The 13621-nt window shown below is 42.9% G+C and overlaps 2 protein-coding genes across 9 annotated transcripts in view; one reads left to right on the top strand and one right to left on the bottom strand.

The window, feature by feature from the left end:
• The window catches only part of ptpro (protein tyrosine phosphatase receptor type O), a 57464-nt gene extending 50173 nt beyond the window's left edge, over window positions 1–7291 (top strand). For both annotated transcript variants that reach the window (XM_048267986.1, XM_048267985.1), the window contains 5 exons: window positions 1060–1182; window positions 1956–2110; window positions 6538–6673; window positions 6858–6982; window positions 7105–7291. In XM_048267986.1, the coding sequence (XP_048123943.1) occupies window positions 1060–1182; window positions 1956–2110; window positions 6538–6673; window positions 6858–6962 (519 nt within the window). In that variant the 3' untranslated portion in view covers window positions 6963–6982; window positions 7105–7291. The remainder of the gene's footprint in view (window positions 1–1059; window positions 1183–1955; window positions 2111–6537; window positions 6674–6857; window positions 6983–7104) is intronic.
• A 2580-nt stretch (window positions 7292–9871) lies between these two features.
• The window catches only part of eps8a (epidermal growth factor receptor pathway substrate 8a), a 57891-nt gene continuing 54141 nt past the window's right edge, over window positions 9872–13621 (bottom strand). For 5 of the 7 annotated variants that reach the window (XM_048268002.1, XM_048268005.1, XM_048268006.1 and 2 more), the window contains one exon: window positions 9872–12687. In XM_048268002.1, the coding sequence (XP_048123959.1) occupies window positions 12577–12687 (111 nt within the window). In that variant the 3' untranslated portion in view covers window positions 9872–12576. The remainder of the gene's footprint in view (window positions 12688–13621) is intronic. The other 2 variants (XM_048268004.1, XR_007196309.1) reach the window with 2 other exon arrangements.

The raw sequence follows: 13621 nt of genomic DNA, 5'->3' as shown, positions 1-13621 counted from the left end.
CACACACATACACACACACACACGTGCACAGATACACACACATACACACAACAAGAGCAGGAGGGTAGGTTACGGGAGGCTTGAGACATACTCTCACATGCACACTTACACACTGTCAGTCAGAGAGAATGTGTACTGTATGTGTGTATGAAAATGGGTTTTGCGCAAGAGTTGGACAGCCACAGAGCGAAAGCTCAGTTTTGGAAAGATATCAGGTTGGAAGGCCAAACTGCTTTCAGCTGGGCTGAGTGTAGCCCTACGTGAAGAAGATGAGAAAACCACTGTCCAGGCTTGCTCAACACCTCGGTCTGGCACCAGTGCTTTCCCTTGAAGTTGGATTTGCTTATTCAGCAGTCACAGATTTTTAAAGGCTTTACAAGATGGTGGCCTCTCTCTGGCCCCCGCCTGCTGGCTTGGGCGGATTCCCACACAGCTGCAGCCAAGCCCATAGTGAATCACATCTGTAGTTTGTGTGTGTGTGTGTGTGTGTGTGTGTGTGTGTGTGTGTGTGTGTGTGAGAAAGAGACATGGTGGTGGAAAAGGTTACGTGATGTCATGGTGTGAACTGGAGTCGCAGAAGGTTTCTGGGATAATTTCCCCTCCTATTGTTTTTCAGTAGTAAAGCATACAGCAGCGTCTTTGTTTCAGATCCTTAAAAAAGCGGACTTGAAAATCCACCTCTTTGACTGCGACTGGAACTGTTACATGATCAGTGGTCCTATTGAAGCCTGGGAAGCTTTTCTTCTCATATTCTTGGACGTTCTTGCACACTCTTATTCTTGAACAGCCAAAGTTTAGATTTGTCGACACATCAGTCAAAAAAGAATCGTAACCTTTTTTGACATCTCCTTACAATCTGCTAACGATCCGTTCTGTGTGCACACTGAAATAAAGAAACTCTGGTTTTCCCACACAGCTCTGGCTCCATAACCTGAAAACAACCAGAGTGTGCACCCACTCACACAACACTATTGCAGCTAGTCAGTCTGTTCTTTTGGCCGTTGAGTTCGCGTATCGCTAACCCTTTACTCTTTACTCTTAACATGACTACGTTTGCAGGTAAAGTGTGACCACTACTGGCCTTTCACGGACGAACCGGTCGCCTACGGAGAGATCACCGTGGAGATGCTTTCTGAGTCGGAGTCAGCCGACTGGACAGTGAGGAACTTCAGACTGAACTATGTGAGTATCCGGTCACCCCGTCAGCCCCGAAATACTCATGGCAGTACACCAGACTCATGACATACAATGGAAACCTGACACCCTGTAGAATCGTCTGTATCATCAAACCACAAAATAAAATACAGAAGGTTTCTTTATTTATTTAGATAGGATAGTGTAATATGACAGGAGGCCAGTGGGAGAGAGAGATGATGGGATGTGCCACAGCTTCCACCCCGTACAGAAAGGTTCTAATCAGTAGAATAAGAGAATCAGTCCTTGGCTCCTTGCCAACCTCAACATTGTGAGTATCATATAGTTGAAACCTTGTAGAGGTGTCTGTGTAGTCACGCCACACAATACAGTTCAAGTTTGTGAATTTGAGAAAATAAACCTGGATCTTTGTCTCAAACTATGCTATGTTGGGTCCTTGAATTCAAGGGAATTTGGAAAGTCCTAGAATTGTATGTTTCTTAAATATATTTTTTTAGCTTTTTTCTATATTCAGATAGGAAAGCGAAGCATGACAGGAAGCAAGTGGGAGAGAGAGATGGGGTGGGATTGGGAAATGACCGCGGAAATGGCCACGGAAATGGTGGGATTGGGAAATGACCGCAGGAATGGTGGGATTGGGAAATGGCCGCGGGTCGAATTCAAACCTGGTACAGACGCTGCAGCCGCTTGCGACAGAGCCCAAATATGATGTTTAACAACGTGTGGGACCCCCACAGTTTGTGTGTCAGTCGCCACAGTGTTTACCATTAAATGAGGTTTATAAACATCCCCACCTTTAGGCTGATGAGAGTCAGGATTTGCTGCACCTGAACTACACGTCCTGGCCCGACCACGGAGTCCCCACGGTCAACGCCATCGAGAACATCCTGCAGTTTGTGCAGATCGTCAGGCAACAGGTGAACAGGACCAAAGGGCCCATCATTGTCCACTGCAGGTAAGGAGCCTCTCTGTCTAGGCGTGGCTGTAAGTGTGCCACAGGGCTTCTACCAGGGACTTTGCCTGCTTCAGCGCTTTATGAAGCACTTTAACAGGCAATGTGAACTGTTAATGGGGGTGTATCAATAAAATTCAACTTTCAGGTAAAAGTTGGATATTTAGCAGATGCTTTTGTCCAAACCTGAGTCGACCGCTGAACTACCACACCCCCAAAAAAAGATTTTTTTGTTGTTACATAAAAATAACTAAAAAAAAATTACATTAAAAATGAACAATGAGACATGGACTGAATTAGATTCTGTCCATTGAATTGGATTGGATTACCATAAAGACACACACTAAACATATTCAGTACCTTCCCTGTACTCTCACTTTGTATATAAGCATCTGCGATGTAAAAGCATCTGCTGACTAGGCCTAAAAAATACAAATGGACCGGACTAGTCTGAAAGGTGCTTTTCTATGGCTCGGCAGATTCAGCTGCTGGTGTTGGTCCATCCCTGTCAGGCTGCATTAGCATTGGCAAGCTTTCCTCCACTGTCCCCTAGGAGATTGGGTCCATTTGAATTTTGTCATTTACAATCACAGTGAAGTCATTTACAGCAGAAACTTGGACACCAGGACATTAGAACACTACTGCAGTGCATCAAAATGAGGCTATTTAGCAGAGCTGAGGATGATATAACATTTATTGAGGTTTTCGAAAGCTCTGTCGAGCTGTCAAATCTCATCGGCAAAGTGCAGCTGTAGGTTGGGGTTTTCATTCCTTGCAGGAACTCACCTGACTCACCAGACACTTGTGGTATTAAATCGTATTGATTAGGAGATGGTGACATGCTGTGGATATTTGATACCCATACGGTTCCACATACAATGGAGTCCACATACCATTCAAATTATAGTTATGAGAAATATGAGAAATAAGTTGTGTTGTTTCAAGGGATAGTTTAGAGATGTTATGTCTGACAGGATTGTAGCGCCAGTCAAGTAGACTCTGTTCTCTGACTCACAGAAGGGTGGTGTTTGGGGAGAGGTAGGGGACATGAGTGCAAGTGTAAGAAGCTCAAGGAGGACCTATAAAATAGCAGCCGATGGAATAATGTCAAGTTCATTTGAAGCCCATTTGATCTGTTCTGAAGACAAATGACCACCTCTGAATAGCAGAAGTCATCAACACTAATGGATGTATGTTACCTGCCTGGCAAGTCCTGGTATTAAATTTATGCACATACAGTAATCCATCCAAGAGGGCATTAGTGAAGCAGACGCAAGTAGGTAGAGAGCAAAGATAGCAGTTCTTATGGTGTCTGGTTGCTCATAGACTCCACTACCAAAGAGTGAAACCACCCACTAAATCAATGGAGCATTTAGCGTAATTTACAGCATGTAGGGGTATAGTTACAGCATGGTGCTATCAGACAAGCAGTAATCATTATGGCTAGATGCCTGGTATTGATCCCATTCCCCCACCCCACCCTGTCAAAACAGCGGGTGGGCAGGAGGATGCCAGGTTCTCGGGGCACATCCCAAAAACTCACCGTGGTGTCTGGCTTCAGCTTTACTTGAAGCTTTTTGCTGAGTTCAAAGGCTCATCCCCTTGAGAGAATATTTGTAAGCAGGGATTAGAAACAGTTCAAAGAGCAAAAATGAAAACCGGAAACAAACACAATTTTTGGAAGAACGTAACCAAAAACGGGAACAAAACCAATTTCACTTTTTCCAGAATGAAAACGTTATTTTCAATTTTAGATAACCGGTTAATAGCGGTATTTATCGTTCCAATTAACTTTTGTTTGAATATTATTCAAAAGTCCATAGGGTTGGAAAGTTACATGAATTTAGTCAGATGTTATGAATCAGTGTCTCTCCCCTGTACAGTATAATAGGCTAGAACTACTTGTTGAAAAAAAAGACTTTCATATCCAACACTATCTAACTGAATTTTCCAAGTATGTAGCCTACAGTAAATTACTGAAACATTGTGTGAAATAACATAAGCTACCAGAGACACTAGGAAAATATCTATAGGCCTGTCATGCAAAGGGAAGCACCACACATAGGTTAGGCTTTTACAGGGCTTAAAGCAAGGACATTTTCTGTGCCTGAAGTTAGGCAATCAGACATTTTTTAAGATCTAATATTATATAGGCCTACTTGCCTACTTTTCAAATCTTGCCCCACACCTGAATTCAAGCACATTGTTTTTAACAGTTCTAATGTGCTTTGATTTAAGCTTTAAGGCTGTTGGGCAAAACAAAAAAGCCTAGTATTGTGCCACCGGCCATAAATTAATTTGTAAAGACAATGTCATTCTTAAAGGAAAGTTATTAACTGTTCCTCCATAACATTCTAACCGGTTACCATTTAGAGGAGAGAGGCCTTGGAACGGAACGAAAAAACAATGTTTTTGCTCAGAACGCAACGAAATGAAAATCATTCTGTTTTCAGTCCCTGTCAGGTCTTCCACTTCCCTCGTATAGAGTGTAATACATTGTACGTGATTTGAATGCAATTTGAGAGAATAACTTTTAGCTGAGTCTAACCAGACAATCACTTGAATCAGAAAATCACAAACTCTTGCAATTCAACATGTACAGTTGAATTAGTTCAAGTTTTCAAGTCTTTTTTTCTTCTCTTTGGGTAATGCAATTTCGGGGCAATTTCCTGGAAAGGACTCAGGCCTAAGTCTAAATCGAATCTCATTATCAATTAAGAATCCTCTTCCTTAAATGCCTTTTAGACCTGTGCCTGACCCAATCACTGTTGGACATCATAAAATTAAGATTGAGTAAGAAGAGTAACACAAGCTAAAATGATACATATAGAACCCTGGTTGAAATGGAATGCACATACTTTTATAATAGCTGGACTGTTATGTCTGTGCAAATGTATGAAGTTAATCTACATGGCTTTGAATGTAACTGCAGTATTTTAGGGTTTTATGCACCCAGTCCTTGCTTTTAGTCGGTGCATGTAAAATGGCTACTCTGACCACTGAGACCCTTATTTTATCTTCTATGCTAGTGTGTCCCCTAATGCTGCTGTCGCAGCTATGCTATCGCTTCCCAATGTTGTCCGCTATGCTAGTGTATCCTAATGTTGTCCGCTATGCTAGTGTATCCTAATGTTGTCCACTATGCTAGTGTGTCCTGTAATGTTGTCCACTATGCTAGTGTGTCCTGTAATGTTGTCCGCTATGCTAGTGTGTCCTGTAATGTTGTCTGCTATGCTAGTGTCTCCCCTAATGTTGTCCACTATGCTGGTGTGTCCTGTAATGTTGTCCACTATGCTAGCGTGTCCTGTAATGTTGTCCGCTATGCTAGTGTGTCCTGTAATGTTGTCTGCTATGCTAGTGTCTCCCCTAATGTTGTCCACTATGCTAGTGTGTCCTAATGTTGTCCACTACGCTAGTGTGTCCTAATGTGGTCCACTATGCTAGTGTCTCCTAATATTGTCCACCAGGTTATATCTCCTAATGTTGTGCACTATGCTAGTGTCTCCTAATGTTGTCCACTATTATAGTGTATCCTAATGTTGTCCACCAGGTTATGTCTCCTAATGTTGTCCACTATGCTAGTGTATCCTAATGTTGTCCACTATGCTAGTGTATCCAGGAGCGCCTGCAGGAATTAAGGCTATGGTAAGCAACCCCCGGGCAAAAAAAAAAATTCACGCGTGGACAATATTTGTTCGTTTCCCGGTTTACATAGCATAGCAACATTCACATGCAATAATACAACAACAACGTCTTCAATGACCTATTCATTTGGAAAACTTGATACATCCCTATACAGGCTAAAGTTACCTTTAGTTTTGTTCTAGCTTACCATGACGTCTGGCTTTAAACAGCTGTCTAATGCAGTCTAACATTCTGAGAAGCAATTGCCTACCTTGTTCTTGCCCATCTGGAATAACTCCTAGCTTTGCTGCATCCATTCTTTCTGTTTTCGTTGTTTAAACTTGTGATATCCATGATGAGTATTGAGTTAGTGAATTATCTCAACATTGTGTGCTGATAATATAGATAGCCGAGTAAAAGAAAACAAGTAGCCTAGTTCGTGCCGCGCCAGAGATTCTCTCTCTCCTGCTCAAACAAAATGTGCTTGGCGTTCATTTTGATAACGTGTTCACTAACTTCAATAGAAAATTGTAAATTGTAGCCTGATGGCATGCAGCTAATGGGATACTGTCCATAGTTGGGAAGGTATGGTGGGCCAAAACACACAGGAAATCTTCTCTTGTTGAGTAGCCTGATGGTACGCACAGTGCATACGGACGTACACCTGCAGGCGCGCCTGAGTGTATCCTAATGTTGTCCACTATGCTAGTGTATCCTAATGTTGTCCATTGTGCTAGTGTGTCTCCTAATGTTGTCCGCTATGCTAGTGTCTCCTAATGTTGTCCTCTATGCCCATCTCTTCTCAGTGCTGGCGTGGGTCGGACTGGAACGTTCATCGCTCTGGACCGTCTGATGCAGCACATACGTGAGCACGAGTTTGCTGACGTCCTGGGCTTGGTGTCAGAGATGCGCTCTCACCGTCTCTCCATGGTGCAGACTGAGGTAAATTAATAGGCGCACACACACACACACACACACACACACACAGTGTCTGCTACGTTGGTTTTGTATTTGTTCTATTATTATCATCAATTTAGTGTCACGTGTTTGCTTGACTGTACAGTCTTCACCTCCACTTATTTACAAAAAAAAACTGTCTAAAATCCCAATCCTCACACCCCTACAGGAACAGTACGTATTCATCCACCAGTGTGTCCTGCTGATGTGGAAAAAGAAGAAACAGCAGTCTGTCACCAGCGACGTGATATACGAGAACGTCTCCAAGTCATAATCACTAGAAGCCCCACAAATGTAAGTATGCCCACCATTCCTGTGGCAAACCACACTTAATAATTATCATGGATAACATTTAAGGATTTAATCTTTTATTGAGGCTGCATTTAATCACGGACCATATTTTGTTTCTCTTGTAGGTTGTAACCATTTACTCTTTCTCTCCTCCCCCTGCTGGCGTCTGTGCACTGCCGAGTAATCAGTGAAATCTTCAACAGCGGAAAAACCAAACGAGAAAGAGACAGATAAAAAAAAAAACAACCCACAAACAAAACAAAACAGCCACCACAAGAACAACAGAATACTAAAAATTCTCTGGTGCAAGCATGGAATGAAACAATGCCTTAACGAGCCTTCACCAACTTAAATCGACAAACCTTCCACACCTGGAACCCAACCCAACCCAACCCCCACACCCCGCCTCCACCTGTCTCGTTTGCCTCATGCGCTTTGGGCACACGGACCCAGAGAGGTGAACGCAGACAAAGGCCCACTGAAGAGTGGAGCAGACCTGAGTGATGGCCTGCTCCCTCCTGGGAGGGAAAGTGAAGTGCTGCTCCCTCTGGTGGTCAAGCAGCAGAACTGCAAGCCAGGCCAGCAGCCGCCTGGTCAAGCATATCGTTTTAGTTTTTCTGTTGATCTCAGGAGTAGTCAACCCCAAGCCCCCTACCCCCAACACACACTTTTCCACCTCAACCCCTAGCAACTACATGTAATGACCATCACATGCAATGCACTATAATGCCTTTCCAAGTCCCCTTCTGCAATCAAACTGCTGCAATTGTGAAGGCATCCAAGGAGGAAGTTTTGTGCCGGCACCCCGTACTGTCCCAAGGTCGTTGTAGGTCGTTCACAAGCCTCACTCATTCACGTGGAGTAGTTGTAGTGTTCACACCTTGTCAGCGCGCCTGCACCACAAGCTGTGATGCAATTTTTTTATCGCTATGGCGCTGTGGAGATCGACGCAAGTGTTGGAACGAATAGACACCACACTGCCACTGTATAGGGGCAGGAGCTGTGTGTGAGATGTGTGTGAGATGTGTGTGTATGTGTGTGTTCCTCTCCTTGTGAAACAAAATGGCTTAAAAAAGGCTCCTACTTTTACATGCAACATGTCAATGCTACTGTATTGTATCTCTTGTTGGACTAAGGCACATAAACACACATCCACACACACATACATACACATACATATATACACACTGGAGTGGCTGGGCAAAGGGGAAAGCTCATATCAGTATGACACTATGCCTTTTGGATTTTACTGAAGTGGCTAAGCATGGTTCTTTTTTCTTCTAAGTGGGTCCACCAATTTTATTTTATTTTTTCTTTAGGGAAATGAGGGACTTTGGTTCTGCTTGACATTTTGATTTGCACTGAAAGCCTTGAATGCCATGCCATGCCATGTCGTGTTGAAAGGATTGACGATCGGTAGCTGTTCAGACGGAGTTGCTGAGCTGACTGTGGCTGCTTCCCTGCTGGTTTCAGAAGCACTAAGAAGCATTTCGGGTCTGGATGATTTGTGTGACGTCGTCCAGCCATCGAGGCACCCAGGTTTCACCAGCTGGGGTGTCCATATTGATTTTGATTTCGCTGGCACATGGAAGCAGAGACCAGACATGGACAGAACTGGAACCGATCCTATCCTGCTGTACAGACTCAGTGTGCCATTGCCGTATTGTCAATCTTGTGTTTTTCTTGAGTATGAAAGCATATTTGAAATAATCGTGTTGGTCCATTATGCATTCTGCTGTTAGGTCATTCAGATCATGCATCTGTATTCAGATACAGTGCCAGGTAGCAAAAAAACCCTAATTTGGGAATCATCATGCATATATACTGTAAGACATTTCATTCCTTGACACTGAGGATTTCCATTCAAGTCCATAGGATATTCTAGTCGGAATTTAGCATAGCTGTAGTTATGATTTTGCTCTTTAAACATGAGACATTTGCAGTCGTGGGATTTGCACATATCATTACCAGAAGCAAGATAGACTTCATGGTTACAGATGTCAGATGTTGGTCAATTTCACGGATGAACATCTGTGCATTTTCCATTAGTTTCAAGAAGCGCTCTAGGCCACCGATTTCTAATAGATCACGACCAGAGCCCTTCATCATGCCGGGCATGGCATCAAGTAGCCCGCTGTCCATAGCAAAGTTCTCTTCTTGAGCTGTACACATAGAGACCAGGTACCAAATCTACTGTAAATACTAGCCATCATTTAAAAAAAAGCCCTAGTTTCTACCGGCAATTACTAAGTAATGCCTGTCGAGACAGATCCCCGAAACGTTACTCTGTACCCCTATTTTCCTAATTGTCTACTTGTGTGTGTGTGTGTTGCACCGTCCAGCTGTATCAAAAGTGCTTATTTTTGTAATGACCACTTGACGCCGTTCCTACGTAACATGGCCAACCGGGAGCAAACAGGCGTCGGTGGTGAGGCTGACTGAACACTTTGTGGCGTTGCTTGAAAAAAAAACAAACAAACTGAAGAGTAGTGTTTCCACGTTTTTGATTCTCTTTAGCTCTGTGTGCGTCCAGTCCAACTTGTCTGTCATTGGTGCCATTTTAGTGCATTTGTGTCACTTATACTAGAGTGGAGATCCAAGAAATGTGGGGTCCTGATCACAGAGTTTTAATGTCTATGTGCGGATGTATGTATGGGGGGTATGTATGTATATGTATGAATGAGGGTGGGTGTGTATGTGTGTGTTTGGAAAAAAATAATAAAATGTTTCAATATCTATTCTTAAGAGATGGATGTTGTATTGTTCATTGCCATAAGTTGATGTAGGTTACTTAATAAAGGATAGGATAGGAAGGTGTCAAGTGACGAAACCAGGAAGGTGAGAAAAAAGAAGTGAAGATTTGGTTACGAGACAGGATTCTCCAAAAAGAGCCATCTTTTCAATACTGTTTATTGCGGAATTAGCCATCATGTGAAAAAGGCACCATGAAAACTACTCATTTACAGTGAGAAGATCAAAATCGTCTAGCTAGCCCCGACCTAGCACATACACGTTACCTTGTTTCACATGGAACATTTTGCAAGTGCACATTTCTTTTTTCGAGGACAGACGAACCAGCTAATCCATCAATAGACAATTGGTAATTTATAATGTGTAACTCAAAGACAAAAAATATATAAAATAAAAGTAGTCCATTCTTTATCCTAGCATTTTGTACTTAAGAGTCACTTACATTTAGATACAACACAGCCTGGCCTGAAAAGTTGGGTCCTTCACAGTAACAAAGCATGTGTAATTTATATTATTAATAGAGGTGTATGATGATAGTATGATTTTTCATTCAAACAGATTCACAAAACGGTCATTTTGTCAACTGGAAGTCCATGCTTTCACAGTCCACAGAGCCAAACCTGAACACGTCTTTTCTGTGTGAGAAAAAAAACCCCAAAACGCTTAAGCCACAAAAGTACTGCATTGAGCACTATAAATTTTGATGTGCAGGCATTGTTTTTACATATTTGCTTAAATACAACCCGTTCTGTCTAGTGGTCACATTTCCAACTGCCACAACTGTCCTGCTGTACATCACCATTTCACTCACGCCAAACCACTGAGGTGATGAAACACGGTAACTTTTTTGAGCAATGCTGTCAGGCTTTGCTTGTGAGCCACGTTCTGAGCACTTTCCCAGTGGTATTGAGGAAGTGACTTTTCTTTTTCAAATCATCTGTGGCCAATGTATGGTCCCCGTATCCAATTAGAAAACACTGCACTTGTTTTGTGATTGTGTAGCAACATTGCTCAAGAAGTACTCCCCTGTATCACCACCTTTACAATATGCTACCCTGAGCAGCTGTCTGCCAAGACTCCCTTTACAGTTTGTATCCACTACACTGATCCTGGTACAGTCTTGTCCAATTAAACCCCAAAAATTTGATTTTCCTTCATCTCCTAATGCAACAGAGTTACTACCAGTCCACATTACTGATTACAGAGACAAAGTGCTCTGACAAGTCCTCTTATAATGCTTTCTCCCTCACTTATCCACTTGATTGCCAACCACTAACCATGCAGTCATTCAGTGGATGACCTTGCCACCAATCCACACCCCAACCCACCCACCTACCCCACCCTGCCACGCACGCACGCACACACGCACACACGCAGGCTTTTACAATACATCCGTCCTTCCAACTTCATTAAGACATTAAATCTCCCCAGCCTTGCTTTGAAAGCGTAGTTGCTTCAAAGAAGTGCACTGATTCTTTGCACTTCGCATTTCAGGACAAAGTGTGATTGACTACAGCAGAATGTAAGGGCAGTTTCTAAGCACCCTAACCATTTAATAATGATATCTACTCATGATAGTCTCACGAGGAATGTGTCATTTGTGCAGGTTTTCATCGAGTGAGGCTATGGAAGACTAAGGAAGTGATGCTAGGTTTGGCCATATATGTACACAAAGACAGAGTTGAGGGGAAAGAGAGTGCACTGTGGAGCACAAATTAACCTTCTAGAGCCCTCTCTCAGGTAGATTGTACAGTCAGTCATGCAGTCTTGGGGTGATTGCAGTGAAACACTACCAATGTGCAAAATGTCTGCAGAAAAGACAAAGCTTAAGAACATCCCGGCTTTTTTTAGAACGAAGCAACCGAAACAAAAACAAAACCAAACGCCTAGTGTACAACACCTTCCTATCTTATTAACCTAACGAGAAGTACCAGGTGCACTTCCATATTAATAATAAAGACAAATCTACAATCAAATATACCTGAAATGTGTCCAAAAGAAACTTAGCTCAAGCAATCACGTGTAATGACAAGTGAGGAAAAAACTTAACTAGTGTCCCTCGGTAAATCAACCCATTACATTGTTATATAAAGACTCTTTTGGCATTACAATTAAGTACAAAATGATCATGTATATAAATATCATGTCCTCTCTTTGCCAGCGAACAAGAACAAAACAAAGAAATGTAATATAGAATTAGAATCTCTCAGAATCAACTATTCACAAATCTTTTCAACACCTCAATTCGATTATTTTCCCCATTCCCCAGCATGTCGTGTGCCATGAGGTTGAATGCACATCTCTCAAAGAGCAGGATGATAGAAGAAGACATCAACAAGGGGATTTTGGGAATAAGTCCTACAATGCATTTGAAATGAATTAACCTTGCTTGTACATGAGTGTCAAATCAACACAACACATCTTATGTGGACTAGGCAATGTTAAGAGGGATTCTAAACCCAAACATGAACTTTCCTCAAGGTAGTTGTGTAAAAATATGTTTTTATCAACAGGGCTGCTACCTCCCCATCATACAATTGTCCTGACAGTGATTTCTGATATAGAGTGAGTGTGAACTGTAAAATGTCCTATAATCAAAAACTACATTTCCCAGAATACCACGCTTCCCTTCCTTCCCTCACTGATCAGTGTCGGTGTCGGTGTCGGCTGATCTGGAAAGTTCTGGATCCAGGAGCTCCTGGCGTCTGCGCATGATCGCTGCGAACTGGGCGTGATCGGAGGCGTCCTGGAAAACGACAATGCAACAAGGTGAATGTTTGCGTTCTTCTTCTTCTTTCATTTGGTCGGGTATGGCAGGCGGGCGAGAGCGAGAGAGCGAGAGGGGCTCAGTGGCTGCTGCTCTCATCGAAAGACTCCACGCCGGAGTCACTGGCCACCGCCGCCAGCTTCTCCTGCCTCCTCCTCATGATCTCCTGTAGCTCAGAGCCAGAGGACTTCTGTCGAGAGAGAGAGAGAGAGAGAGAGAGAGAGAGAGAGAGAGAGAGAGAGAGAGAGAAAGAAAGAAAGAAAGAAAGAAAGAAAGAAAGAAAGAAAGAAAGAAAGAAAGAAAGAAAGAAAGAAAGAGAAAGAAAGAAAGAAAGAAAGAAAGAAAGAAAGAAAGAGAGAGAGAGAGAGAGAGAGAGAGTAGTGCAAGAGAGAAGAGCGATAGAGTGGAGAAAGACCGAGGGAGGGAGGAGAAGGATTGGAGGTAGAGATGGGTGAGGAAAGGGGGAAAGACAAGGAGGTAGGTACAGACAACAGAGAGAAAGAAAAGGAGGGGAAAGGAAAAAAGAAGGGAGAGGAAGAGGAAGACATGTAAGTGCACAGGACTTTGCAGGGACACACGGCATTCCATGGGATACGTCCTCCTTCAATACCAACCTCCAAAATGACCTGTTACCACTGATGTTAGAACGGTGCCTCTCTACTATTCCACCCTCAAGCTTAATATTAAATGTCAGAGCTTAAAGCAGGCATTTGTGGTGCCTGAATTCTGGTACAGTGCCTTACAGTTCCTGAGAACTTGAATCCCTAATAAATATGCCTACTGTAACCCTGGCTATTGCATCTGATCAGAGAGGAGGACATTTGCCATTGAACACCTCAAACAAGTCTTTAAGTCATAAGGCTAATTACACTCAAAGCTTGAGACGTCTGAAAGATCTGTCATCTAGTGAAGCAGGGAAACCCAGATATCTGGGCAGGGAGAGTCAGAGACAGTCAACAGATGGGTGAGTAGAACGCATACACATGTTGTTATTGTGTTGGTTTGAGCCTGAAGTGGCTTAGGAAGACACTGGTCGTCCATGTTCATCTACTGTATGGTGAGCCCCTTATCCAGAGACTGCATCTGCACTTCACTTCACTGTGCTGGACATGGAGTAGCCCTGA

The sequence above is a fragment of the Alosa alosa genome, chromosome 17 (genome assembly GCF_017589495.1).
Source record: "Alosa alosa isolate M-15738 ecotype Scorff River chromosome 17, AALO_Geno_1.1, whole genome shotgun sequence".
Classification (NCBI taxonomy): domain Eukaryota; kingdom Metazoa; phylum Chordata; class Actinopteri; order Clupeiformes; family Clupeidae; genus Alosa; species Alosa alosa.
This window is presented reverse-complemented; position numbering and strand designations above follow the sequence as displayed.